The sequence below is a fragment of the Thunnus maccoyii genome, chromosome 12, assembly GCF_910596095.1.
Source record: "Thunnus maccoyii chromosome 12, fThuMac1.1, whole genome shotgun sequence".
Classification (NCBI taxonomy): Eukaryota; Metazoa; Chordata; class Actinopteri; order Scombriformes; family Scombridae; genus Thunnus; species Thunnus maccoyii.
In genome coordinates, this window is record NC_056544.1 from 28409837 (window position 1) to 28435612 (window position 25776).

General features: G+C 37.5%; 1 protein-coding gene across 1 annotated transcript in view; it reads right to left on the minus strand.

The window, feature by feature from the left end:
* The window catches only part of ranbp9 (RAN binding protein 9), a 32417-nt gene extending 21743 nt beyond the window's left edge, over positions 1-10674 (minus strand). The window contains exons 1-3 of the mRNA XM_042428849.1: positions 10076-10674; positions 5273-5384; positions 3120-3172 (exon numbers count right to left, since the gene is read on the minus strand). Coding sequence (XP_042284783.1) covers positions 3120-3172; positions 5273-5384; positions 10076-10292 — 382 coding nt within the window. The 5' untranslated portion in view covers positions 10293-10674. The remainder of the gene's footprint in view (positions 1-3119; positions 3173-5272; positions 5385-10075) is intronic.
* Between the last annotated feature and the right edge of the window lie 15102 nt (positions 10675-25776).

Genomic DNA, 25776 nt, shown 5'->3' on the forward strand with positions numbered 1-25776 from the left:
GTGCACTTCATTTTTTTTTTTTTTTTTTAATTATGCAACTTCTGTTTTGGAGGAGAAAAAAGTGCATAAGGGCAAACACAGCCCATGTTAGAGATTTGTGCTTTGCTTTTTAAAAAACTTAGAAACATAAACAGCCAAAAATAGAAAACGCTGTGTCATTATTCCACAGTTTCAGTAAATACTGGTGTGTTTTGGTAACAGAAACCTGCAACTAGAAATGGTCACTTATGAGGGCTGTGAAGCTGAAATTTTTAACTTTTTTTTTTTTTTTTTTTTTTTTTCTTCTTAAATTAAAAACATGAATATCACCACATCCTCAACCTGAGCAACCGACTACAAGCCAGCAAGCGGAGGAGGATTTACTGCCTTGCTCGAGGATACATGACTGATGGGCGCTCTCTGGGAATTGAACCTGAGAAAAATAGAAAAATCAGTCTTCCAAAAACACTGACACACGCTTCCAAAAACAACAACTGGCCGACCGCAGAAGGACACGGCTCATTCGGTTTTTCCAGAAAGCTGGAAATTCTCCCAGAAATTGGAGATTTTGAGGTTTTTCAGCATTTTGACCTTCATTTCTTTCTTTGGCTTTTGATTCAAGTTTCTCCAGACTACAGACTGGTGTTGTTACTCTTCACTTTACCACCTTTTACCAAACCTGAGTATCTATATTGCCTCTGGTGAGCATAAAATAGATCAGTTCCAATATTAAACTAACCCTGCCTTTGTCTTTGACTTGTTTCCTATGAATTTTTGAAATATTTGACCCTTTTAAAACAGCTGTCAAGCACCAAAAGGCCACAGGTTCATTCAACATATCGGTGACATGTAAACTTTTAAGAGAGGTAAACACACGAGCAATCCCATGTGTGGAATGGGAGTCATTTATCCATTTGTTATTTCTCATGGAGAGGAAGGAAGAAACAGTCTCTGCCGCAGCACGGACGGACGGACGGCCTCGGGGTTGTTTTAACGTTATAAAACCAAGTGGCGGGATCCTGTGAGTTACTGCTGAGGTGCAGAATTAATCCTGAGGTTGCCTCGTTCATCACCGGGAGAAAGCACTCAACCCTGCAGCAGTTTGGCATCAGGTTCTCTCAATTAGTGAGTTTTCATTAGCATATATCCATCAGCCGGGACGGTGCGGTTTGCTCGGTGGCCTCTTGTTATCTTTCTGTGGAGACACAGGAGCTGCTGGGTGGGTCCGGTTCTCGGACTGGTGAAGGAGTGTTTGGCCTGATAACTTTCATGGAGTTCAACGGCTTCTGCTAGCGCTGCTGGGCCAGAGAACATGTTTTCATACTGACAAGTAGTTAATACCAGTTTGGAAACTGTGCCCATCTTGTTTAATCTAGACACACTGCATTCCTTCATGTGGTAGAAGATTTTCTTTGAAGTATTTTTTATCATGTGCTTTCCTAAAGAAACTAAAGACCACTTTTTTAATATATGCACTAAAATCTGGAAGAAAATCTGCTCATTATAATATCTAAAGCCTGGCTGATACTGGATTTTTGAGGCCAATACTTGTATTAGTTCAGTTTTAGTTTAGTTTTAATATTATTTTCATCCCACATGATTAAATGACACCACTATTTTACAAAACATGCATCTTCCAGTAATACATGTACAAAAACATGTTGATGATGGAGAGAAAACAAAACACTGTATTAATATTGAAGACTTACAAAAAAAAGGCTAATATATTGTTGCCATTTTTGATAAGGATCCCTTTAATTTGCTTATTAAAGAATTGTGACCAAGTTGAAAAATAATCTTAGAGCTTTCTGACAGATAAACAACAGCGGTGGTGGTGGTGAGACTGTGTCCAAGTTAACTATAGCTTTGGCATTTCTTGATGTCTTGTTACATCAGCTGACATATACGCCGATATGTGTGTCACAAGCCGCCGGTGTGTGTTGTCCTAAATAGTCGGTGTCGTTAGCTTAACCTAGAATTGTTTCCGCCTGAAATCCTTAAGTTACTGAGTTCCACAAAATATCAATATCACTATCGTTCTCTCCAGATGCCACTTTGTAGGTTAAAGTTTCGGATATTTTGACCCAGTAGCCCTCTTACTGGGACAAACCTCAAAACACACACAGATATACCACTAATATTGTGCAGAGCTGCTTTAAATGTTCTTATCTCCACATCTCCATTTGTTGATAGGATGTTACTTCTACCGCTAGAAGATATTAATCAGAATAATGTACTGATTGGGTAATTTCACAGTATTTGTTATGAATCCCTGGAAAGATTTTTTTTTTTTTTTTTGAGAAGCATCGCAACAACCGTTGCAACTAATTCAGTCATATTCAAAAGTCATATTTACAGCAGAACATGTAAACAGCTCCAATGCAAAGAACAGGGAAATAAAACAGCTGCAATGCTCAGAGTGATGGAAGGAAAGTTGTTTTTTTTCTTATTATTTGTGTGTTCAGTGTCAGTAAAACTGAGCTGAATATATTCTGTGACAATCTTGTTCAACCTGTTGCGGATCAAAACTTCTTCTCCGTCTCCGGTAAAGACGTCAACAGTCAGTGGATGTGCAAAGCAAGGGTCACATGACCCGCAAACCCGGCTTCGATAGGTTACCGGTGCTGTAAAGTCACACGTTGTAGTGCCTCAACTAACAAGGAAGCAGGAAATGTGCTTCAAAATAAAAGCATTGTTCCAGAAATTCACTACAATTCAAAGTAATTTTTTTTTTTTTTGATGAAGTTGACCCAAATGATCATAATGAGCACGCAGCCCACTGCTACAGGACATCTATACGCACATGGTGGGACATTTAACACTTTTTTTTTTTATCTCTACACCTCTCCAGGCTTATCACACACATGTTGAAATCCTCCTCTCAAACAACAGGAAAAAGTAAATACGCAATCATGTAAGTGACTGATCTTGAAAAGAACAGTCTCTCACTCACAGTCACACCTACAGCGAGCGTATCGAAGGCAAGACAAAATACATCCTCACACATACAGTCAAAAAAAGATCCGACACTACACAGAAGACGCAGACAGGCGCAACCGTCAAATTCTTCTCACCGCACCCAAAGTGTAGCAGCGGAAATAAACACTGACAAGAAACAAACACACAGTGTGTCATCTTACCGGGGAGTCTGTTCATGTTTACACCCTGAGCTGACAGGCCGATGCCCATGTACCTGTGGAGCAGACAGGTGAGAGTTTAGTTGTGCATAAAGAGAAAAAAAAAAAAAGACATGAAGACATAATAATGGACTGAAGAGTGAGTGATTGATCGGCCGCCGATCATGTTAAGCCAATCACTGATGACTGATTTTAGGATTATTAGCCCATCACCAATTTAACTGACAGATTAAAGAAAGACTTACAGTCCTGTGAGGCTGTTAAGACTCATTACAGACAAAGAAAAAATGTTTAATGGATGAAAGACAGAAGGCCAACGTTGCTATTCTTAAATCTTTATCACTGACGGTGCTTATAGTTAGCATGTTAGCATGCTATGAATTTTAAATGCCACATGCCCTGCACCTCTTGATAAGTTGTCCAAATTTAACACCATGGGTGTCACAATTCTCCAAATCCACAGTTTGATTTGACTTTCGATATTAAAAAAGGTCACAATTCGATTAAATTTTTGATTTAAACATTTTTTTCCTGCAGTAGGAAAGAGGTATCATTTGTGTTTTAATAATGTTTCGCTTATGAGTTATTGATCTTGGAAGTTTGAATCTGTCAATTTCAAAAGTGTGTAGCATAGCTGTCTTGATGTTTTTTTATTCTGGACTATGAAAGTCAAGGACATCTTGTCAATTGCTTGAAAATAACCAGTGAAGTCATGTGACTTGTGGTTTTTACACTATGAATTGACCTCATGAAGACTTGAATTATGCTTTCACTTCATCAGATTTCTGTGTGTTATACAGTCTCCTGATATGAACTTTACAGGGCGTGTATTAAGTAAATACTAATGACTTCATCATAATACATGAACGTAACCAAATGATTCATAATGGTTAACAGTTTGGGGCTCTACCCAGCTAGCAAAGCATTCAATCAGCATTCATATAGGAGCCTCAAATAACCAAATATGTCTGAGAGCTTGCTTGCTGATAGATGAAGTATTGATATGATCATGACATGGCAACATGCTCACACACTTTATGAGAATCTAAAAAGGTATGAAGAGAAGGAGAATAGGACTGTAATTTGCTGTAGGCTATCGTCATCTTTTCTTTAAAAAGGATTTCTGACCTGCAACAAAAATACAATACATCAATAAATGAGGATTTCCTGCTGGAGACGAACTGTAAACTGTGTTAGTTCTACGTCTGCTCGCCAATTAATAGGACCACGTTCAGAGCAACTATTACACTTCAGTATACGGCTGTAACTGAACGACGATATGGTTGAAATGTAGACGCAGGATGAGGTCTTTAATCACAACAAGCTGCTACAGTGAGTCACAGTGCTGCGGGGTTAAAATTCATGTAAATCCAGATTAGACTAGTCAATTGTGTGGACTTTCATTGTTACCAAATTTTTTTTGAAGCTTTGAGCAGCTCCCCACCTTGCAGCCATTTTGCATCCATAATGGGTTATTGTACATCACCCAGCACACGAGCAGCTTATTGGTTATGATAGTTGTGTTTGTATGCCATTTATAGGATTGACGTAATTGCCACACTTTTATTATACACCAGATAAAAAGGTTTCGCCCCCATTTTTCATCCACTGATTTTGTTTTCCAGTGTGTGAGATAAACATTACAGCCCCATGTTAACGTGCTAACGTTTGACATGTAGCATTTCAAGTTTATATTGTCATTTCAACCATTAACTTATCGATAAACCTTAAAATGTGCCAAAAAATATTGTTTTTCTCAGACCCAGAATATAAAAACCAACACAATTTACATTACAACTACCATGCAAATTGTACATTTAGTACACGTAAACAAATATTTTGCATGTTAGCATAGCATGCTATCGAACTGAATTGCTGGACAAGTTGAAATTCTGACCTTCTGGTGGCGCTGGATGACAAGTCAGCAGGTAACCAAAATAATTAGGACACCTCCTCAAGGGATCATGAACATTTGTACCAAATTTCATGGTGGTCCATTAAATAGTCTTCAAGATATTTCACTTTCTACCAAAGCGTAAGAGCAACAGACAGACAGACAGACAGACACCGCTATCCTTCTAGCTCAGCTAAAATTACATTGTAAATGCGGTGTTGTCGTCTTTCTGAAACGTTGGTGCCTTGTTCTGTTTTCTTACCCATCTCGGCCTTTGCTGATGATCTTAACCTCGAAGTAGTAGACCCCGCAGGCGGCTGGGATTGGGTGAGTGGCCCGTACAGACGCTGCATCTTTAGGGGTTTTGCCATGACCTTCAGGTGAGGGGAGACAAGAGCGACGAGGTCTGGTTAGTAGGAACAGATACTGGTTCATTCCATTATCGTGAAGGGTTCAAGGCGGGAATGCTGCACCTTTATTCCGCCTCACTGTTCTGTATAAAAAAGGTACGGACACGGAGTGGAGGGGGGGGCACATACGGGGGCAGCGTATACCAGCTTTGTTTGGTTCAGTGTAAAAAAAGCAGCTTAATGATAGCTATAAAGAGGGATTCTCTGTATAAAAGATCTTTATCAAGACATACAAAAGCTTTTGCAGCAATATTAATCATCCATTTCGTAGGAAGTTTAATTCAAAGCACAATGCAGGATGTGGATTTTTTAGCACCGGTGGCTGTGGAGGAGATTAAAAACCAAACTCTGAAAACGTTAGAGCACAGATTCACTTACATTTTAAATGCATTATGAAGGGATCTTCTAACGGCCAGTATTAACAGGAAGAAAAACCTATTTTAATGTTAATTTGGGCTCCTGACTGTTGTTTTAAGACGTTAAAAAGTGTGAAGCTGTCCTTCACGGCGAGATCAAACAGCCAGTTTAAGAAGTGATACTAATAATACTACACTGAGCAGATAATTTCAAAGTTGTTGTAAAATTGGATCAAGGGAGAGGTGCGACTTCTGCAGTTACTCTACACCATAAAAGTTTTACAACCTAAGTTACAGTCTAAAAGGAAAACCGCCTGAGGGTAAGTTACTGGTAGTCCCACGTTTTCTCAGGTAAGTGAGGTTAAAGTGTTTCACATGGTTAAAAATGGAAGTACTACAATTAGCCAGTAAAACCAGAACAAAATGCCCCTAATATAAGATTAAAAAACAACAAAAAGAAAGAGAAAAACAATAAAACAGATAAGACATGGTGGAAATAAAAGTGTATCAATTAAATAAAGATAAGTACTATTTTTATTTATTTATTTTGTATTTTCTAGTCCTGTAGCAAACAGCATAAAAACACGGCAGGCTGCTCTGTTTTCTAAGTCTAAAAAAAAGAAAAAAAAGGTCCTGTGGGCCCCGCATTGTACAGCCAGACCTTTGACCTTTCAACTGACCGTCAGCAGCCACTTTCACAATATCACCACCCCACTAGGTTTAGTGAATATCTCAGGGTCTTATTAAACGCCTGTGATGTTGCACCTTTCTTCCACACTTTGACATTTCCACATGAATCAGACTGCTGAGGAATGATTCGCTTTGAAATTTTGAAAATACACATCTAGGTTTAAATGGAGGAGTTGTCCCGAAATACATGATGATGTTCTATTAGATGGCATTTTTATGAATGCCCTTGAGCTCAAGATGCTTCAGCTGTTTTAAGCCTATCATCTTACAAGCTCTGAATCCAAACCTCCAGGATTTAGGGCTGAGAAACGGCTTTTTCTGTCAGTCTTTAAAGCTAACGTTAGCTCGAGCAGCTACCATACACAGCTGTCAACGGCATCATTTAATGCTTAAATATCGTTTATGCTGTCAGATAGTTTCATCTGTAGGAAATAATAAGTTAAGCACAATATTGGTAGAAAAAAAAACAGATATTTTCCTCAAATGTTCAGCCCTGAGAGGAGGCCTTTCTTATGTCAAGGGATGTTTAAATGATTGCTGGTTAACTGACAGTGTTAAGACATCTTACAATGAGTCTTTTCCAAGAAGAAGGTTTAATTGGTTTAAAGTAAAGGTTCACATTTTTTTTCAGTCAGGCGCACATATGAACAGTGAAAGAGGTTTTCCTTGTTGTAATCATTCAGAGATCCCCTTCAAAATCCACAGTGTGTTCACGCAGTCATTTAAAAGTTGATGTGAAGCTTATATGAGACTTCAGCAGTCTGAGTTCGTCATATCAAGTGGATATCTGACACATTTACAGTCTTTATAGCATCAAATTGCCTCTTTGTGTGACAGTGTTTCCCTGTTGAGCTGCAGGTGGAAGTATAGTAACAAAAAGAGGGACTTTGACACTAAAAAGACTGTAACGTTGAAAGATATCTACTTGATTTGACTCATTTGGATGCTGAAGCTTCATATTAGCTTCAGATAAACTTTTAAATACATTTCAGCACAGGAGGAGGACTGTGGATTTTGGCCCTCATCACTTCCATTGTAAGTGCATTATGAAGGGATCTTCTAATGGTCAGTATGAACAGGAGGAATGATTACTGTTCATTTGGTCTCCTGACTGTTGTTTTAAGACACACTCGAGAAATTGTGAAGCTGTCTGTTAATAGATGGGTAATATTTCTCAGGAATATCTAGGACACTCAAATCTGGAGGATGTACTGATGTAGACTGACTAAAATGAAACTTTTCACCTCCATTTTCATTTGTTATCGTGACAAAATGGTTGCCATGTGAATACACCGTTCCAATAAGGAAATCACAAGAAATACAATTATCACCCATAAAGGCTGCCAAATCAAAACTAAAGCTGCCACTAAGGACTTTTTTCATTATTGATGAATCTGTTTTTTTTCAATAATTGATGCTTGTTTCATCTATGTAACAAAAATGTCTGAGAAAAGAAAAGAGATGCTCATCATAGTTACCCAGAATACAAGATAACATCTTCATGTTTCTTGTTATGTTCGACAAACAGTCCAAAACCCAAAGATTTTACAACATAAAAAAACACAAGAAAGCAACAAATTCTCACGATTTGTGCTCGATTAATGACTTGAATGATTGATAATCAAAATGGTTTTCAATTCATATCATGTCTAATAATTGACTAATTGTCTCAACCTCTACTAAAAAGCTCTTTGTAGTGATCATGAAGTCTGATGATTACTAATTACCTGCAGGGATAAAGTGAGGAACATTACTGCCATTATTAATTTACTTTGACCTTTTGCTTGTTTGTTTGTTTATTTGCAAGACGATGTTCCCAAATTCAAGTGGGTGGTGTTGTGTTATCTGAACATTTCATAATAATGCTTACTCCTACTTTCTGCCATACAGTTTACTTCACTTTAGTGACATGTTTTAGTTGCTCCAGGATGTTTAAACAACATACTGTAAACGTTCAGATGTGTGACATCACGATAAACTAGCATTGTTAAACAAACGTCTCGAGATTCTGCATTGATGTCGTCCTTACTGGGGCTCTACTCATAATTATTTATTAATCTGGGGATTGTTTTGCTGATTAATCAACTGTTTGACCCACAAAATGTCAGAAAATAGAGGAAAATGTTCGCTGGAACTTCCCGAAACACAACTTGACATATTCAAATGTCTTGTTTTGTCCAAATAACAGCTCCGGCACCAAAGATATTCCGTTTATTCTCATAGTAAACCAGCAAATATTTTCATTCAAGCAAGCTGGAATGACTTTATGTGTTTTTCTTTAAAAGCTGACTCAAGCACTTAACAGATTATTACAATGACTATCAAAATAGTTACTGATTCGATCAACTAATCATTTCATCTCTTCTACTTGTGATTTTTTTTTAACAGGCCTTGGCATTTGGACACAACTGACAATTTGTTTTTGCAAAAATAACCAAAGGATTATTCTGTTCAGTGGGTTTTAGATAACAAGGCATTTAATGATTGATAGATAGATATAGATGATGAGGTCAGGACTATCTTCCAAAAAATTTAATTAAGTCAATATTCAGTCTATTTGTGTCAAAATTATTTAAATTCTATCCAAATGAATGCCAAATTACTAAGAACATTCAACACAGTAATCATAGATCTCCTGATATTTTCTACTTATAACACTGCTGTGGGATTACAGTCTGGCTTTTTCAAGTGCTCTGCTCACTGGAGGTGGTTCACATATAAGTTTCCAACATCTGCATGGTAAAGTTACTCCACATTTGCATACCTGCAACAAGAGATGCGGTAGGATTTGTATTGGGGAGACAGAATATTCTGGTTTTAACAAGGAAGCATGTTTGTGTGTGTGTGTGTGTGTGTGTAGAGGGCCGGTCAAACCCAGAATAGTAGAACACACCCAGGAAGCATAGTTACACCTTTTTCTTTTTTACAGTAGCCTTTTCTTGTAGGCCTGCACCAAAAACCCTCTTGATAGCTTTGCTAAGCAACTAGTCCAACCTGAATGTCAGGCAAGACACTTATTAAACCCTCAGCAGCAGTGTACCACTTATACCTACCTTGTCATCAATAAGTACTTCACTGGAGGCCTAACACTTGTTCCTCTGAGTAACTAATCAGGGGACAAATCATGATATTTGACTGTGTATTTCCTGTCATATAAATTACCTAATAATGCTACATTAGCCTTCCTGGGGGGCTGTCTAGCCTTATCCGTTTTGGCTAACGATAAACGGTATGGTTTTGATAGTCACATCGAGCCTTTGATGGACTTTGTTAAACGATGATTCTACATTTGAAATGTTAATTTTTATATACGGGTTATCCGCTGTGAAAGCTTGATTGGTGACAGTTCATTTAGCTGGTTGACAGGGTAGTTAGCAGGGAAGCTAGCGAGCTAGTTAGGTCAATTTTTGGCTGTGGATACACCTCGCCAGCTGGTCGGGGTTGCAAGATGTCCTCTGCCTTGTTGTTGATGAAGCTACGAGCCGACTTTGTTTTTAGCCTCAACGGCAGCTGGCGTTGATCCGCTAACCGTCAAGCTAAGCTAACAACTTGGCGTTAGCACCGGGCTGATAAAAGTGCTAAACTATTGTTTGTGTGTTCGTGTCATACCTTTATAGTGAACACGGAGATTGTTCTGTGAGAGCCCGATATAGCTGAACTTGTCCTTCGGGCTCCAGGAGCGAGGAAGCGGAGTCTCGTTCTCATTAACGGCTGGATAGAGCCGCCGGAGCCGCTGGTTGAGCTCCTTTTCCTGCTCGTTCAGAGCCGAGTCTCCGTGGACAACAACCGACATCAGAAACCCACAGCCTGACGACTGTCCAGACATGGCTATGACACGAGTTTCAGTAAAGTGGCTTGTCAGCAACAAGCCAGCGCCACTTGTGTCAGTCAGTGTCAAGTTTTTAAAGAGGGAGAGGAGAGAGGAAGAGGAGGGTTAGCACAGCTAGCCGAGCAGCTAACGCGGTTAGCTTGGCCAGCGAAGGCAAAGCGATCGCTGAAATGTCTCAGGTTGACATCAGCCGACACAAAGCCATAAATAGAGACACTAGAAGAAGGCTGTCTGTCGCACAGGTTCGGAATAAAGTAGTTAAAAGACAGAGGAGCGGGTCGTTGTTGCTGGGGGACAAAGTATAACCAGCTCTGCTAACCTCGATCTTTTGTTTGTTGTCGGAGCGTGATCCGCGATTCTGATTGGCTGAGAGCAGCTCCACTCACTTCCTATGGGAATGTGAAGTAAATACACAGAATGAGCAGTGAATGTGCAGCAGACAGACTGTGTTGTGTTAAAAACAGCACTACTAATGCCGCTTTTCCCTCTGCATGGTACCGCACGACTCGACTCACCTTTTTTTGCTTTCACTTATTTAAAATCTAAATCCTTGCCATAGTCATTTGAATAATATCAATAACCGAATACCAAATTTTGAGATTTAATCAATACTTGATCTGATGTAAAAGATACAAATTGATACACAACAGAAAATATGATGTGAAAATATTTATATTTTATTTATATACTTTATTTATTAATTTTATACTGAAACCAGAGGTCAGATTGATTCCATTTAGGTTCGATTACGTTCAGATCTGAATTTTACATCTTGAATTTTATTTTTACTGAGCATATTTGAGCAACCAGAGTTTTGATTTTTAGATCTGAATTGAGTTTATTGAAATATAGCAACTTGACTATAGCCTTTGAACAGTAGGCACAGGAATTTTCTATCTGAATTTGAGAACCTTAAAACAAATACATACTGGAAATAAAGTTTTTGAAATTGCGTAACTTGAAAGTGACTACTGAGAATTTCACAAAGATGGTTTCAGCGCGATAAGTTCAATGTTATTTAAATTTCAACATTAACTATTCAGTAGTGATTCAAATTCAAAATGTGGTATTCAGTTGCTAATGTATTATGTAAATGATATGTTATTTGCTTCCCTACTAACTCATCAGTAGGTTTACAATGTAGACACAGTCAGTGAGTCATCATCATCATCAGTATTCTGTGTTCACTACCTATGAATTATACCTACTGATTATAAGGACAACAAAGTTTTGACTTTTTCAGTATCAAATATATCAGATCTTAAGATCAGAGGAGGAAAGTAGTTCTAGGATCATTTTAACTGAATAGCTTTTAGAGGCTATGACAAAGTGGGTGAGACCACCATTTTGTCCCCATTACACTTTGTATTTCTTGCCATACTTGTCATTTGTTTGTTTAGCCAGTCAGATACTATCCTGGGTTTTGTTTGTGTTTAGCATTTTGTTGTTACATTTACATCTGCATTTATGGTTTAATCGAGACAGAAAAGTGTTTAGGGTCATTATTTATTGTTTATTGATTTAAGTACTGAGTTTCTTGAGTTACAGATTAACTTGGGTTGTAACTTATCATATACCCACCATGCTTTCCAGGAGACAAAAAGGGGGAGGCACCATGGATGTTTTATAAGAGCTGGATACTGGACTAAAAATGGCGCCCATTCAGTCCTATAGGAATTGCTCGGCTGGCACATACGCCAAAAAAAGTTTCTTGCTTCTGGGTTTGCTTCCGTATTGTGCGGCCCATTGAATATGCGCAATAGTGTTTTCCTTGTTGGCCCCCCACGAGTTCCTGCTTGGCCCATAGACTTTACATTGTGATGATGTCACAGATTTTTAAGTCGCTTTTCTCAGCTCAAGGAAAGTTTTACAAATACAAAACCTCCATGGATCAAAAATTTATAATAGAAAGAGTCATAATTGACCTTGTTTGCAGTTTGAGATGTCCTGTCAACAGTTTTACATACATCTCTTCTACAATGGTGATCTATGAGGGAAAAAGCTTTAAGGGCCGCAGTGGGATGTTTTGCTGCAATACCACAAGTGGCCACTGGGAAAAATTGGCTGCAAGGCTGAGTGGCGGGGCCCTATCCAGCTCTTATTATACATCCATGGGAGGCACTGAACCACTTCCTGATTTTAAGATCTTGCTGACATCACCAGTGATGTCATGGGTTAGACCAAGTATGAGGGCATTTATTTTATTTAGTTAAATGTTTGGTTTTGTATTTATGTTATTTGTCCTTATTGTGGTTTATGGTAAGGAACAATGCTGTGGGTGATGTGTGTGTAAACAATGTCAACTGATACAAGTGACATTGTCATACACCAGTTGTTGATATAAGGGAAAGGACACCCTTGATAGAAATATGGTTCGGCCTAGATAGATTGAAGAGCCTATTTAAGGGGAGAGATGTTAGTTAGAGAAAGAGCAGAAACAAAAGAGGATGTCAGTGTAGCTGTGTTAAGGTAAGTTCGATTATGCTTGATTTCATTTGGTCGTCTCTGAGTCTGTCTCTTACACCTTCCTTGACAGTCTGGCAAAGCTTCTGTACAGATAAAACTTTATTTTACAGTAAAACAGCAAGTATTTGTAAAAGGCCTGAAAGGGTTGCAGAAATGTCTCATTTTTCTTCTTTCCTATCTCATCAACAGTCTTTTCGACCCAAAATCTTTTAGGTTTTTGGGGTATAGAGGTACATCGGTGGCTTCACATCCTCGTTATGAGTTCAAATTTATGAGAATTCTAATTTTATTTGAGAGCCACATTCTAGAAGTGTATCGGTGATTGTTATTCCAGATGGCAGCAAGAAAATTCCATTTGAAGGTTTTATTACTTTTCGTTAAAACAGTAAGGTTCACCAATGCGCTCTTCTCACTGATGAGGCTGACTGACATGTCACCGCTCCCTCCATTTGTCATTTTTTTTAAAAGGTCTTAATTGTATGATGTGCAAATGAAGAGACTTGCTTTTTGATCATTATCTATTCATATAAGAAAATGAACTGAACATTAGTGCATCACCAAATGAGGGAGAGGAGGGGTGAGAGACAGACAGTAATGATTAATAGATTCAGAGTAAAAGAGAACGGACAGCTTTACATTATGGTGCTGTAATGTCTCTTAACTTTTGGGATTGTGCTAAAAACAATCTTTTCATCCCCAGGTTTAAACTGTGTGAGTGTCAGCATGTGTGTATGTAATACTGTAGGTCAAGGCTGATAATTACTGTGATTACTGCAAGCAATCACAGTATTGTAGCAGCAGCTGGCAGCAGCTTTGCTTGGCAGCATAGAGAAAAAACATTACATGAAACATCAATTTGAATTGTGCTACATGCCCTTGCTTTTGTCATGATGATGATTTGATACGATGCCATCTGATCACAACATCAAACAAAACATTGTTTTACTAGTATATATTTTTTGTTAAGCTTGTGTTCTATTCTTTGAGATTCTTTCTGATTTACTGACCAATCTTGATGATTTGGAGTTTTTGCTCAAATTGTTTTCCTGCAGTGAATTTTATTCTGATGAAATGTGAAAAGCATTGGACTTGAATTAAGTTTTGAAATCAGTCTTGCTAACTAGCTACATCTGTACTGTTGCTAAAAATAATGTCTTGTTTCAGTGGCAAGTCAACATTTATGAGAGCGGAGCTGGACTTGTGATTCTAATGCTCCATATTAAACAGTGAGTTTCATTTTACTTTATTTTATATGCCAACGTCTTAAAACGACTTCATTTTATTTAGATAATGTTCCATTGCTGTCTCTTTTCACATCGTCTTTGAACACACTTTTTTAAAATTTTTCAGGTGGTTCATAGGGATAAACTCTAAGAGAGGCACCCCGGCAGGACGGGACAAAGTCCAGTCACCAAAGACACAGAAAATCATACATAAAAAGGCAACCTCAGTCAGCCCTTGTGTTTTAAGTCTACTAAAGAAACTAATGGACTTTTGAGTGGGTTTTGTATAAGTCAGTGAACAGACTGCACTGCTTGTTTCAGTATTTAATTTTTAAATGACTTTTGAATGATTAATTACCTGAATGAGCTCCATGTTTAGTTTTTTCTATTACTTTCTAATTGTGTACAAATGTTTAGCATCATTCATTTAAATGTTAATAAAGTGAGACATGGTTTGAAAGAAACACTTTGAAGTTATATAACTTGTCTTAACATTTTAAGTCACAATTTAAATGGCTGTTTATTCACTGTTGTAAATACTGTCAATGAGTTTGTCAAATAAAAAGGTTTGTGGAAGAAAATATTCAAAATTGTATATATATTCAATAATTCAATATTCAAACTGTAGTCCTCACTGTTAGTAGTTAGTTACACAATAGTGTGTCGAGTAGTATGTCGTACATTTTGCAGTTTATAGTAAAAATCTGTAAGTATACCACTTGTGAAAAGTGCAAATTAACAGCAATTTGGCAGTATTTTGCTGTAAAAGTAGAGAGTTTTACAGTTTTATGCTGTATTTATAAAAGCAGCAACAAACTGTTAAATTCAGCAACAGCATGACACTGTTCATTTAGCAGTAAATTAATGGCAACCCTGCATTTGATAAGTAATACTTGGGGGGTCCCGGAAGACGGCAGTTCACTGCAGCTGGTCCAGGATACCCCTTTCCCCCGGGTAAGGGGGAAGGCAGCAGTTCACTGCAGCTGGTCCCAATTTTCTTCTGGGGAGGTACTGGGGGGAGTGTGGGAACGGTGGCCAGGGCACTCGGAAGGCAGCAGCTAGTTGCAGCTGGTCCCAGGTGCCTGACCAGTACTCCCAAGTCAACATGCCCTGAGAACCGCGTGGTTCTCAAAAGATACGCACACTATTGTTCTTCAAAGGTTTATTTATGATACAAGGCAGGTGTAGGACACACAGAGCAGGGCAGGGCTAACAATGTTAAATGCAAATTGTTGAAGGAGTGGATGATGCCCTTAACGGGCCAGAACTCTCAATGCTATATTGGATTGCAACCAAATTTGGGAATGTTGTACATAAAGCCACACTGTACAAGTAATTCTACCCACAGTAAAGAAACATTATAACATGATATTTCTGCAATTCTGTTGTCTTTAATAAAATGAAACTTGGCCCACAAGTTCTCCATGAGAATCTGCATGACATACCGAATCATGGCACCCCACCCTGTGGTCATGAATAAAACACCACCACGCTACTTATTAACTGCCGTATCTGTTAAATGGAATATACCATGGTAACCAAAATCTGCAGAATTGTACAGATGGAGATGCTGAACAAGTGTTTTGTATTTGCAGCAATGCTTTGCAAGTTATTTCAGCAGTTAGCATTCACACACATTTTCCGCAGGAAATGCATTTCTAGTCGTTATTATTATTATTATTATTATTTGTAGTAGTAGTAGTAGTATAACAGTGTTAGGATTCAAGATTCAAAGATTCAAGAGATTTTATTGTCACATGCTCAACAACACAGCAGATGGCAACATTGAAGTCAATGAAATTTGGCTTCTTCGGGCCCAAGTTCCAATTAGAGTATATAATAAAATACTTACAATTATAGAAAAGGAGGGAAATGAGAGAGAGAAGAGAAGGATAAGAGAGAGAGATTAATTACAATATATCCAAATATACATGATATTGCACATTTTAAAGAGCCTCTGCATTGGCACACCAGTTAAAGTATGAGGACCAGAGATGACAGATCTGTCACAGATGATTTAATGGCCAAAAGTAAATGAAAACAATAATCAGTAAACAAAGGTGCTCTAAATCTAAATCTAAACCAATCAGCATGCTGCAGCAGGCATAGGCAGGAACTGAGCAGGGCCTAATCCAGACCTCTTATCAGTTCAGGTGTGGCCTGTTAGTTTGAGGCTAAATCCTACCCATAACATTTATTTTTATTATCATTTCAATTAATCAATTAGTTGTTTGGTGCATAAAATGTACGGAAATGGTGAAAAATGTTAATAACTGTTAGTAACAGTCCACAACACAAAGATATTCAGTTTATTATCATAGAAGACTAAAGAACCCAGACAATTTTCACATTTAAGAAGCTGGAGCCACAAAATTTTAGCACTTTTTTCTTGGAAAAATGACTTAAAACAATTAATTAGTTAGTTGTTTGGTCCATAAAATGTCAGAAAATGGTGAAAGTTTATTATGTTAGTTTATTATGATAGAGGACTACATAAAGCAGGAAATATTTAAAAAAACATTTAAAAAGCTGGAATCTGAGACTCCAAACGATTAATGGCAAAAAAAATGTCAATTAATTTAATAGTTGGTAACTAATTGAAGAATTGATTGATTGTTACATAGTTAATATTAGGTTAATATTATTTTCACACTTGCCTCTGTTGTATCTATCCATGCAGATTGTTTTTTAGTTTTAGGCTGACGCTCATGGCTTTTACTGAAATATCTGAACAGCTATGTGATATCATGAAATTTGGCGAAGATACCCATGGTGCCAAGAGATTGAAGCCAAGTGACTTTGGAGATCGCCCAACTTTTTCTCTTGTCCCACAAACAGGTTGACATTTTTGAGTGTTAAATGTCTATTGCACATCTGTCTGTCCTCTCCCAGGACAGACAGATGTGCAATAGATGTTGTGTGTACAGAATAGAAACACACAAATTACAGACTATAGCATTGAACAGGATAACAAAATTATAATGGCTTTATAATATATATGAAGAATGTGATGAAGAGGATACCAAGGAGCTTCCAAGTGCCACCAGAGCAGAATAGGACCTGAGCCACGCAACCTCCATCACCATGGAAACCTGGGAAGAGGACAGACTACACATGCACACAGGGGAGACTCACATCTCACCGTTCACATACACGGGAGAAGAGACAAGAAAAGACATTAATCAAACAGGAGAGAGAGAGAAAGATAAAGACATCACTCAGAGAGAGAGAGAGAGAGAGACATGAGGTGAGGTTGAGCTCCTGCAGGATGGAGAACTGGATCCAAAACCTCAGGAAATGGCACCGACACCAAGGGAAGCAGAGCGGTTCCAGCATGGGTGCTGATCCAGCAAGAGATGCCTGAGAGACAAGAGAGGACAGGAAGAAAAAATAAGGGAGACAGAGGGAGAGAAGAGAGCAGGGAACATGGCTCGGACACTCATGTGCTTGTGGAACAAACAAACAGAAGGTTAGAGAGATGCAAGAGTTATCAGAACAGTTGCAATAATTAATAATGTTGTTGGAAGGACAGCACTTAGTAAATTAATTGACAGAAACCGACCTAAGTACTCAACTAAAGGCGACTAATTGTTAGTAAAGGCAAAAAGATGAGTTTTAAGTTTAGATTTAAGGGACTCAACAGACTCGGATTGTCAGACATCAGCAAGGAATTTATTCCATAAGAATCTGGCCTGACTACTTTTTAACTCTGAGTACACACAGGAGCTCTGCATTTCGAGAGCGAAGAGCTCGAGATGGAATATAAGATTTAAGGAGATCAGACAGGTATGATGGAGCAGGCCCATTTAGGATTTAATAAGTCAGCAGAAGCACCTTAAAGTCTGATCTAACATGAATAGGAAGCCAATGAAGGGAGGCTAGCATCGGTGTAATATGGTCAAATTTTCTTGTTTTATTAAGATTCTAACTGCAGCATTTTGAATTATCTGAAGATGTTTAGTACTCGCACGTGGCAAACCTGAAAACAGAACATTACAGTAGTCATGTCTGGACGAAACAAATTCATGTATTAGAGTCTCTGTATCAGCCATGGACAGGGAGGACCAAATTTTAGCTATGTTACGTAAGTGGAAAAAGGCAGTTGTGGGGATTTCTTTAACATGCTTATCAAAGGAGAGGCTGCGATCAAACATAACACCAACATTCTTGGCAGCCACACTTTTGTCCAAGACTGTGATTTATGACCACAAGTCAGTTCCTCAGGATTGGCCCTTATCATTTCAGTTTCCATTGTGCGGCAGTGCAAATTACCAAGCAAATTTGCAACTGATCAAATTATCTCCAACTAATTAACAAACAGTGAATTTAGGGCCTTTGAGACAGTTGCCCCTTTTGTTAATCCAGCTTGACAGTGACTTTCATATCAGAGTGAAATTAAAAGAAACTACAAGGTAACACCCAGCCAAAACACACTGTAAAAGCTAATATCAAAGACACTACAGCATGATCTGACAAATGGCTGGCAGTAATGTATTATTCATGATTGCCAGTGAATGGACTAAAATAAAAACAGTCCTCTGAGAAGTCAGTTGTGTTGTGTTATATTGTTTTTGTTTCGACCAGATCTTATTTTTGTCTGCCTTGTACAGCCTGTGAATGTCACACCAACATGTGGGAATGTTCATTGCATCACTAAAAAGGAATCTGAAATGATGTTACGCTCCCTTTAGGGAAGCACTTGCTCATATTCAGATTCAGAGTTCTCTGGAAAACACAAATGGTAGAAGGTCTGGACTGTTTATCATCAGTAAGATGTCTGTTGTAAAAGCAGGTCGAGAACAAACTGTGCTTGGAAGAGCTCCTCACTGTTTGTGTTAAACCCTGCTTGGATGACTGGACGGGAGTTAAACTGCATGACAGTGATGGAAAATAGACTTAGAAAACTTAATACGACTGTAATATAAATGAAAAACTTGCATTCAATACTGTGTTATACTCTGGAATTTGTAGTATAAACAATAAATGGAGATCTAGCATATTTAAAATCCGATATTGTTACTGTCCTGCGAAGTATCTCCAATATGTCAGCTTTTCATTGGCAGCATTGTGACTTTTCACCTTTCAGCTAATCCAATGCGTTTTTAATGGTTTATTTAGCTTAAAAGATACGTTCATAATTTTTCAAGTGTCCAAATGAACATGGAACAAGGTTTTCCTCACTGTAATAATGCCCCCTATATTGATGGAGTGATGGAGGCCAAATTCCACAGTTTGTCCACACAGTCATTTAAAAGTTGATGTGAAGCTTATATGAGGCTTCAGCAATCTGAGTTAGTCATATCAAGTGGATATCTGCCGCATTTACTGTCTTTTTAGCATCAAATTCCCTCTTTGTGTTTCCTCTGACAGTGTTTTCCTGATGAGCTGCAGTGGAAGTATACACTGTAAAAAAAGTTATTTCACAGAAATTTACTGTATTATTTTACAGTTTGTTTGTTTTTCTACATTAAATGTAAATGCCATAAAAACACAGTAAATTATTTTTATTAAAAATATTCACCATAAAATAAAGGCTGTAATCTGTAAATTAATATAATGGAATATCAGTTTTTTGACAGGATTATTCAATTACTTAATGGTCTCGAATGTTAAATTACATTGAATTTTATGTAAATACAAAAAAATATGCATCCTATCACTGAATGTAAAATTAAGGCAACTTTCTGTTTTTTTTTACAGCAAAACTACTACTTAATGTAAAAAACTGTAAAAAAAAAAAAAATTTAAAAAATGGTTAAAAGTCTGACAGCAAAAGTTGCCGAACAATTACAGTCAAATAACGGTAAAAAAACCCCTTTAGTTATTCTACAGAGAATTTTTCTTAAAAAATACAGATATTTACTGTAGACATTATCTGCATTTTTACAAATAACTGTTGTAAATTATTTTAAAAAATCATTGTAAAATATTGCTAGAATGTTAAACAAATGTATAAATCTGCACAAAAATTTGAAAAAACTCAACCACAGCAGAATGGTCCCCTCTTCTCTCTAACCTACTGTGTGACAAATGCAATCCTTCAAGATCAGGCAAATAAGATGGTGTTTTTCCTTGATGATGCTTGACATTTGGACAATTTCAGTGTTCTAAATTAATGGATGTATTAGTCTACACAATCCACAGCAGAAAAAAGTAAACATCAGATAGAATACTATGTTTAATTGTGCAAGCGCCAAATTAGATTTTCCATTTGGTGAGTAAATATACCAAAATAGTCATGTGTTGCAGACAGAGACTTAGGCCGATGCTGGGCTGTAATATAACTTGCAGTTTTTTTTATTTGCGCACTTTACAGCCACAACAAAGCAGTAAATGTAGCTTACAGTCCACCATCATATTTTTGCTGCTGTTAAAACCCACTAGCTTTGTGCTAACTACTACAACTGGAGGAAATTCCTCTTCTTTTACTACTTCTGCTTCCAAAACTCTCACCTTACTCAAAGGCACAACCTGGTGGCAGAAATGCAGAAGTCATACAACATATCCACAAACATTAATACTGGCTAAAATACAAAATTATGAACACTATATCCTGGAAAACATTTTAGATCAGATTATTTATTTTTGTTTACTTAGTTAATTAATGTGATCCTAATTTATAAAGTTAATCAACCTGCATAATGTCCTATAGTTTTATATTGACATTCCAAATTATAGTTTATTTAATCTCCCCCCTAGGGTTGGGTGATGTCTACAGAATTGGCATATGACGATGTTCACAGTGAAACATCGCGATAGACGATGATATCGTGTGGGATAAATTACCGCATTTTGCTGTCATTTTGCGTTACTGTAAGTGCAATAAAAGCTAAGTGAGTAAAAAGCCAATAAGAGTAATTTAGTCCACGCAAAAGATGGACAGACGACAGGGGGGCTTTTAAATCACAATGTTATGATGGTAGAGGCTCAGTGGTTGATGACTGTCAGCCATTGGTGACGGACGATGGCATTGCCCATCGGCCCAACCCTACCGCATACTCAGAACATCGCCCTGGGTGTTCTCAGTGTCATCTATAACATCTTTCTCAATTCATTGTTTTTGGAAAAGTTCCAGACATTATCAGATGACATCACAAATTTGAATTTTAGCAAAATAATTTTTGGATTTGGGAGAGATTTGTTCATGTTCACTAACCCCATACATTAATGTGAAATGTCTGTAGATATATTGGAGAGCTGCTTATAATTACTGTGAAATAATGTTTATATAAAGTAATGATCATTAAAATTATGTTTTTGCAAACTATTATCACATGATCTTATTTTTTGAACAGTATAAAACCAACGTTTACCAGGGATTTACTGTAAATAGATTGGATAATCACATAAAATAAAAGCCTAAAGCACTCAAGATACCGATAATGGGTGTTAAAGGAGGGTAATTTGAGTGTAATTTTACATCATTTTTCTGTGTTTTACATCCAGAAATCTGTACTTTGATGGGGAGTTCCTGTGGATAGACTGGGTAACCCTATGAATTTACCAAAGATTACTGTATGAAAACAAATCTTCATTTAAATTAGGTAATTTTAAGGTAGTTCTGCAATCTTTTTCATTTTTTTGTGCAGATTTATACATTTGTTTAACATTCTAGTGATGTTTTACAATGAGATTTCTATGTTCATTTGGGCTCCTGACTGTTGTTTTAAGGCAGACATTAAAAATTGTGAAACTGGTCTTTATGGAGTAAGAGAATTTTCTTAACCGATAAGGAAAAATATCCCTCAATTCATAAAAAATTAAGTATTACCAAATTCAGAGATACATGGTTTTTACTGTACAGCAACAACATATTGTAAAAATAATGTATAGTAATGTTGCATTATGACTTTTGTCTGACCAAAACAAGACATCTGAAGACATCACCTTTGACTCTAGAAAATTATTTTTTCTTACATTCAATAGACCAAACAATTACTCAAGAAAATAATCTGCAGATCAATCGATAATATAAAATAAGTATAAGTTATAAAATAAGTATAAATAAGTTGCAGCCCTACACTGCAGCATTTGTACCATCACATGAACAATCTGAGCTGCAAAAGTTTGATTTGTTGCTTACTTGGCCCTGTCCTGTATGTATTAGTGTCCAGTTCCTGTCTGGGTTTCAGGAAAATCCCTGAAAAACTGAAAAGACTTTTTTAAATTTGAGGATTCTGTCTCATTCATTCACTGATGAAGCAGTGGATCATGAGTTTATCTGTGTGTTTAGACATTTTCCAGTCAGTTAACAGACAATTGAATCAATACAGTGGATATAAATGGTTGTGCAAGAGCAGGATATTCAACAAAACCTGAACAGGGAAGAGGTAAGGGAGAGCTGTCACACCGCCCTCTGGTGGTTCAAACTTGACCTCTCCACAGAGAATGAGAGATGAATAATCATGCAGTATACTGCAGTGTAGACTGGCCTGAATTAACATTTCTGTGTCAGAGGCTATCTTCCGTAAAGGATATATGGCTAGCGATATTCTATATTTTTCTCACTGTCAACAAATCTCATGTGTAGAGCCAAAACAACAATTAATTGATCTACTTACAAGTATTGTGTGTGTATCCAAAGCCTGATATATCTTATTCCTCATTGCTGTAGACCAATAGGGCTCATTAAAAACACATCAATGAACCACGTTGGACAGGCTCCAAAGTTTTCAGTCTCTGGAGAGCAGTTCCTTGTAAGGCATAAACTGTAAAAAAAAAAATAATAATAATAACGCAGCCACTATAACATCAACCATTGATTTGTGGACTCCTGTTTTGAAGCCTCGAGTTTGGCATTTTGACCATTGCCATCTTGAATTTTTGGAGCCAGAAGTGACCATATCTGGACGAGAGGGTTGAGCTGACCCTAAACTGTGCCTATGCTCCTTTTCTTATCTGGGGTTACGTTACATAATGTATGTAGCCACAGTTGTCACCGTGGTGGCGACTTGTCAATCACAAGTTAGCCACGCCCTAAAGCATACCCTACTTTATCATCTATTTTACTTTAAATGGGACCATAACTTACAAAATGAACATCATGCTATATTGAAGAAGACTTGAAACTAGCAATTGAGACCATAAACTGGGAATTAGGAAACCGTTTACTGAGGTAATAATTTAAGTGATAAGTAGGGTAATTTTCTCATAGACTTCCATATAATCCCCTGCTGGCTATTAGAAAGAATGCAGGTTTAAGGCACTTCGGCATCGGCTTCACTTTTTAGACCCGTAGTTTGCTGCGTGGACTGACGTTCTTTGAGAAATCTATGATGTATTGCAAAGTCAAGAGGTTGTGATATGTAGCCATGGATGTATAATAAGAGCTGGATAGGGTGCCGCTGCTCAGCCTTGCAGGCAATTTTTCCCAGTGGCCACTCACGGTATTGCAGCGAAAAATCCCCCTGTGGCCCAAAAAGGATTTTCCCCATAGACCACCCTTGTAAAAGAGACGTCTGTAAAACTGTTGACAGAACACCTCGAACTGCAAACAAGGTCAATTATGACTCTTTCTATTATGAACTTTTGATCCATGGAGGTTTTATCTTTGTAAAACTTTCCTCGAGCCGAGAAAAGCAATTTTAAAATCTGTGACATCATCACAATGTAAAGTCTATAGGCCGAGCAGGAACTTGCAGGCAGGGCCAGCAGGGGAAACACTACTGCGCATATTCAGTGGGCCGCACAACACGGAAGCAAACCTGAAAGCTAGAAACTTTTTTTGGAGTATGCGCCAGGCAAACAATTCCTACAGGATTGAATGGGCGCCATTTTTAGCCCAGTACCCAGCTCTTATAATACATCCATGATGTAGCATGACAAGCTAGTGAAGCCCTGTAAACAGAACAGCATTCCCGCACATGCTCAGTGGTGTCTGCTACTACACTCTCTGGAGACTGAAAACATGATTACTGTTATTAGTCTTTGGAGCCATTTCTGAACAAACTACCGTGACTGTAATCTTTGCTGCGAAGGAACATGTCACCCAGTGCAACAGTGTGACTCGTTGATATGTTTCTAATTAATAAGATATATCAGGCTTTGGATACACACACAATAATTGTTAGTAGATCAATTCATTGTTTGTTTGGCTCTGCACATGAGATTTGTTGGCAGTAAGAAAAATATAGAACATTGCCAGATTTATCCTTTAATGGACATTTTCTACAAATGTTAACTTTTTATTCAAATTTCATTTTCATTTAATCTAATTTATTGTTGGTATTTTAAATAATATAATTAAAATATGCAATATCCACACAGGCAACTATGGCGACCATCCGATAAGGATCACAGGTTGTGATCCCTCACTGGCTTCCCACCATCTAACACTGCTAATTGAGTTTAATAATGCTGGCTGTCAGGGGTTAAACATGGGTCTATTAGTGAACATGCTTTTTCCCCCCACTTCCATGGCAGCAACCGGTACATTTTCTAAAAAGAAAATTCACTGTAGTGGTGTCAAGATTCCATCCCACTCACTACCCAAAAAATCCCAAATTCCCTAAATTGACAAATTACATGTATGATATATGACATGTATGACAGATCTCAAGATCTGACTTGAAAAAAAACGTTGATTGACTTTCACTGTCTGCACAGTAATACATTTACAGCTTGTTCAACTTAAAAATATAAGTTTCCCTGCTGCTTTAAGGATCCCCTCCAGACATGTTTTAAAACATAAAAATTACTCTTTTGGGATATGTCTGATATGCTTTCGGCACAAAACAGTTCAATTACCAAGTTAATTCTTGAAATCTCCTCCTTCTCCGTCATTGATAAATCTACAAATACGCAAATATTGTTCATTTCAAAAGCTTAATAACTGATGTCTGCTACTTAACTGAAAAGTCCATTCTCTGTGTATGTGCATTGGAGCCCTCAAGTTTCCACATCACGCTTGTGTTGGATGTATATTGGATCACAATTGGCCTCCACAAATGTGTCACAAATCATGCCTGTGGGTACATGTCTTAAACTTAGAGTTAAGGTAAGCACAGAGAAACTTTCCCATTTCAGCAGATGAATGTGAAAGTAGGTAACAATAAGTAAAATCCATTTTTGAGTGGAGGGGGACTTTACAAATGTCTGTTAACTGAACTAAAGTTGAATAATTAGTTCAAAGCTGTCTTGTGAAAAGCAACTGAGGTTCAATAAAGTTGAGATTTTAAGTTGGATCAGCAATTGTTCAGTCATCTTGACAAATGTTTCAGACCCTCTAGAAGTGAACATATTGTGTAACATCACCTCCGCCACTTTTCACTTGTTGTTATGGGCATGTTGACAACGGTTGGCAAGGAAGCAGAGATATTTAAAATGTCAAATTTTTAGCCTGTTAGTATTTCTTAGCAAGCACTGTCTAAATAAACAACTGGGCATTTTCTCCCACAATTTGTGCTACTTTGTGCCAAACCGCTTTTCTTTTGTCCTTGTCCTTGTAATCTGGGAGGGAAGAGTCGAGTCGTATAAAAGTGGAATTCCCGAAATGGCAACGATTATTTTCTCCTCCACAGACATCTTCCTATAACTTCCTAGTACACCATCAAACGACTTCATCAATTTCACAGCATCACTTCCTGAAAAAATGCAGTTGGAAGAATCAGTTTTTCATTTGAGAGAACTGATTAACAACCAGGATATAGCTTTAAATTTGTTTAAGAGGTTTCCAAGATATATGTTTTCTTCAAACTACAACTGATCATGTTTCTTTAGAAACTTCAGTGAACAAACAGTACATTCACTCAACTCAACATTTCAAGTCAGAACTCATGATTATAAGTTCTGAA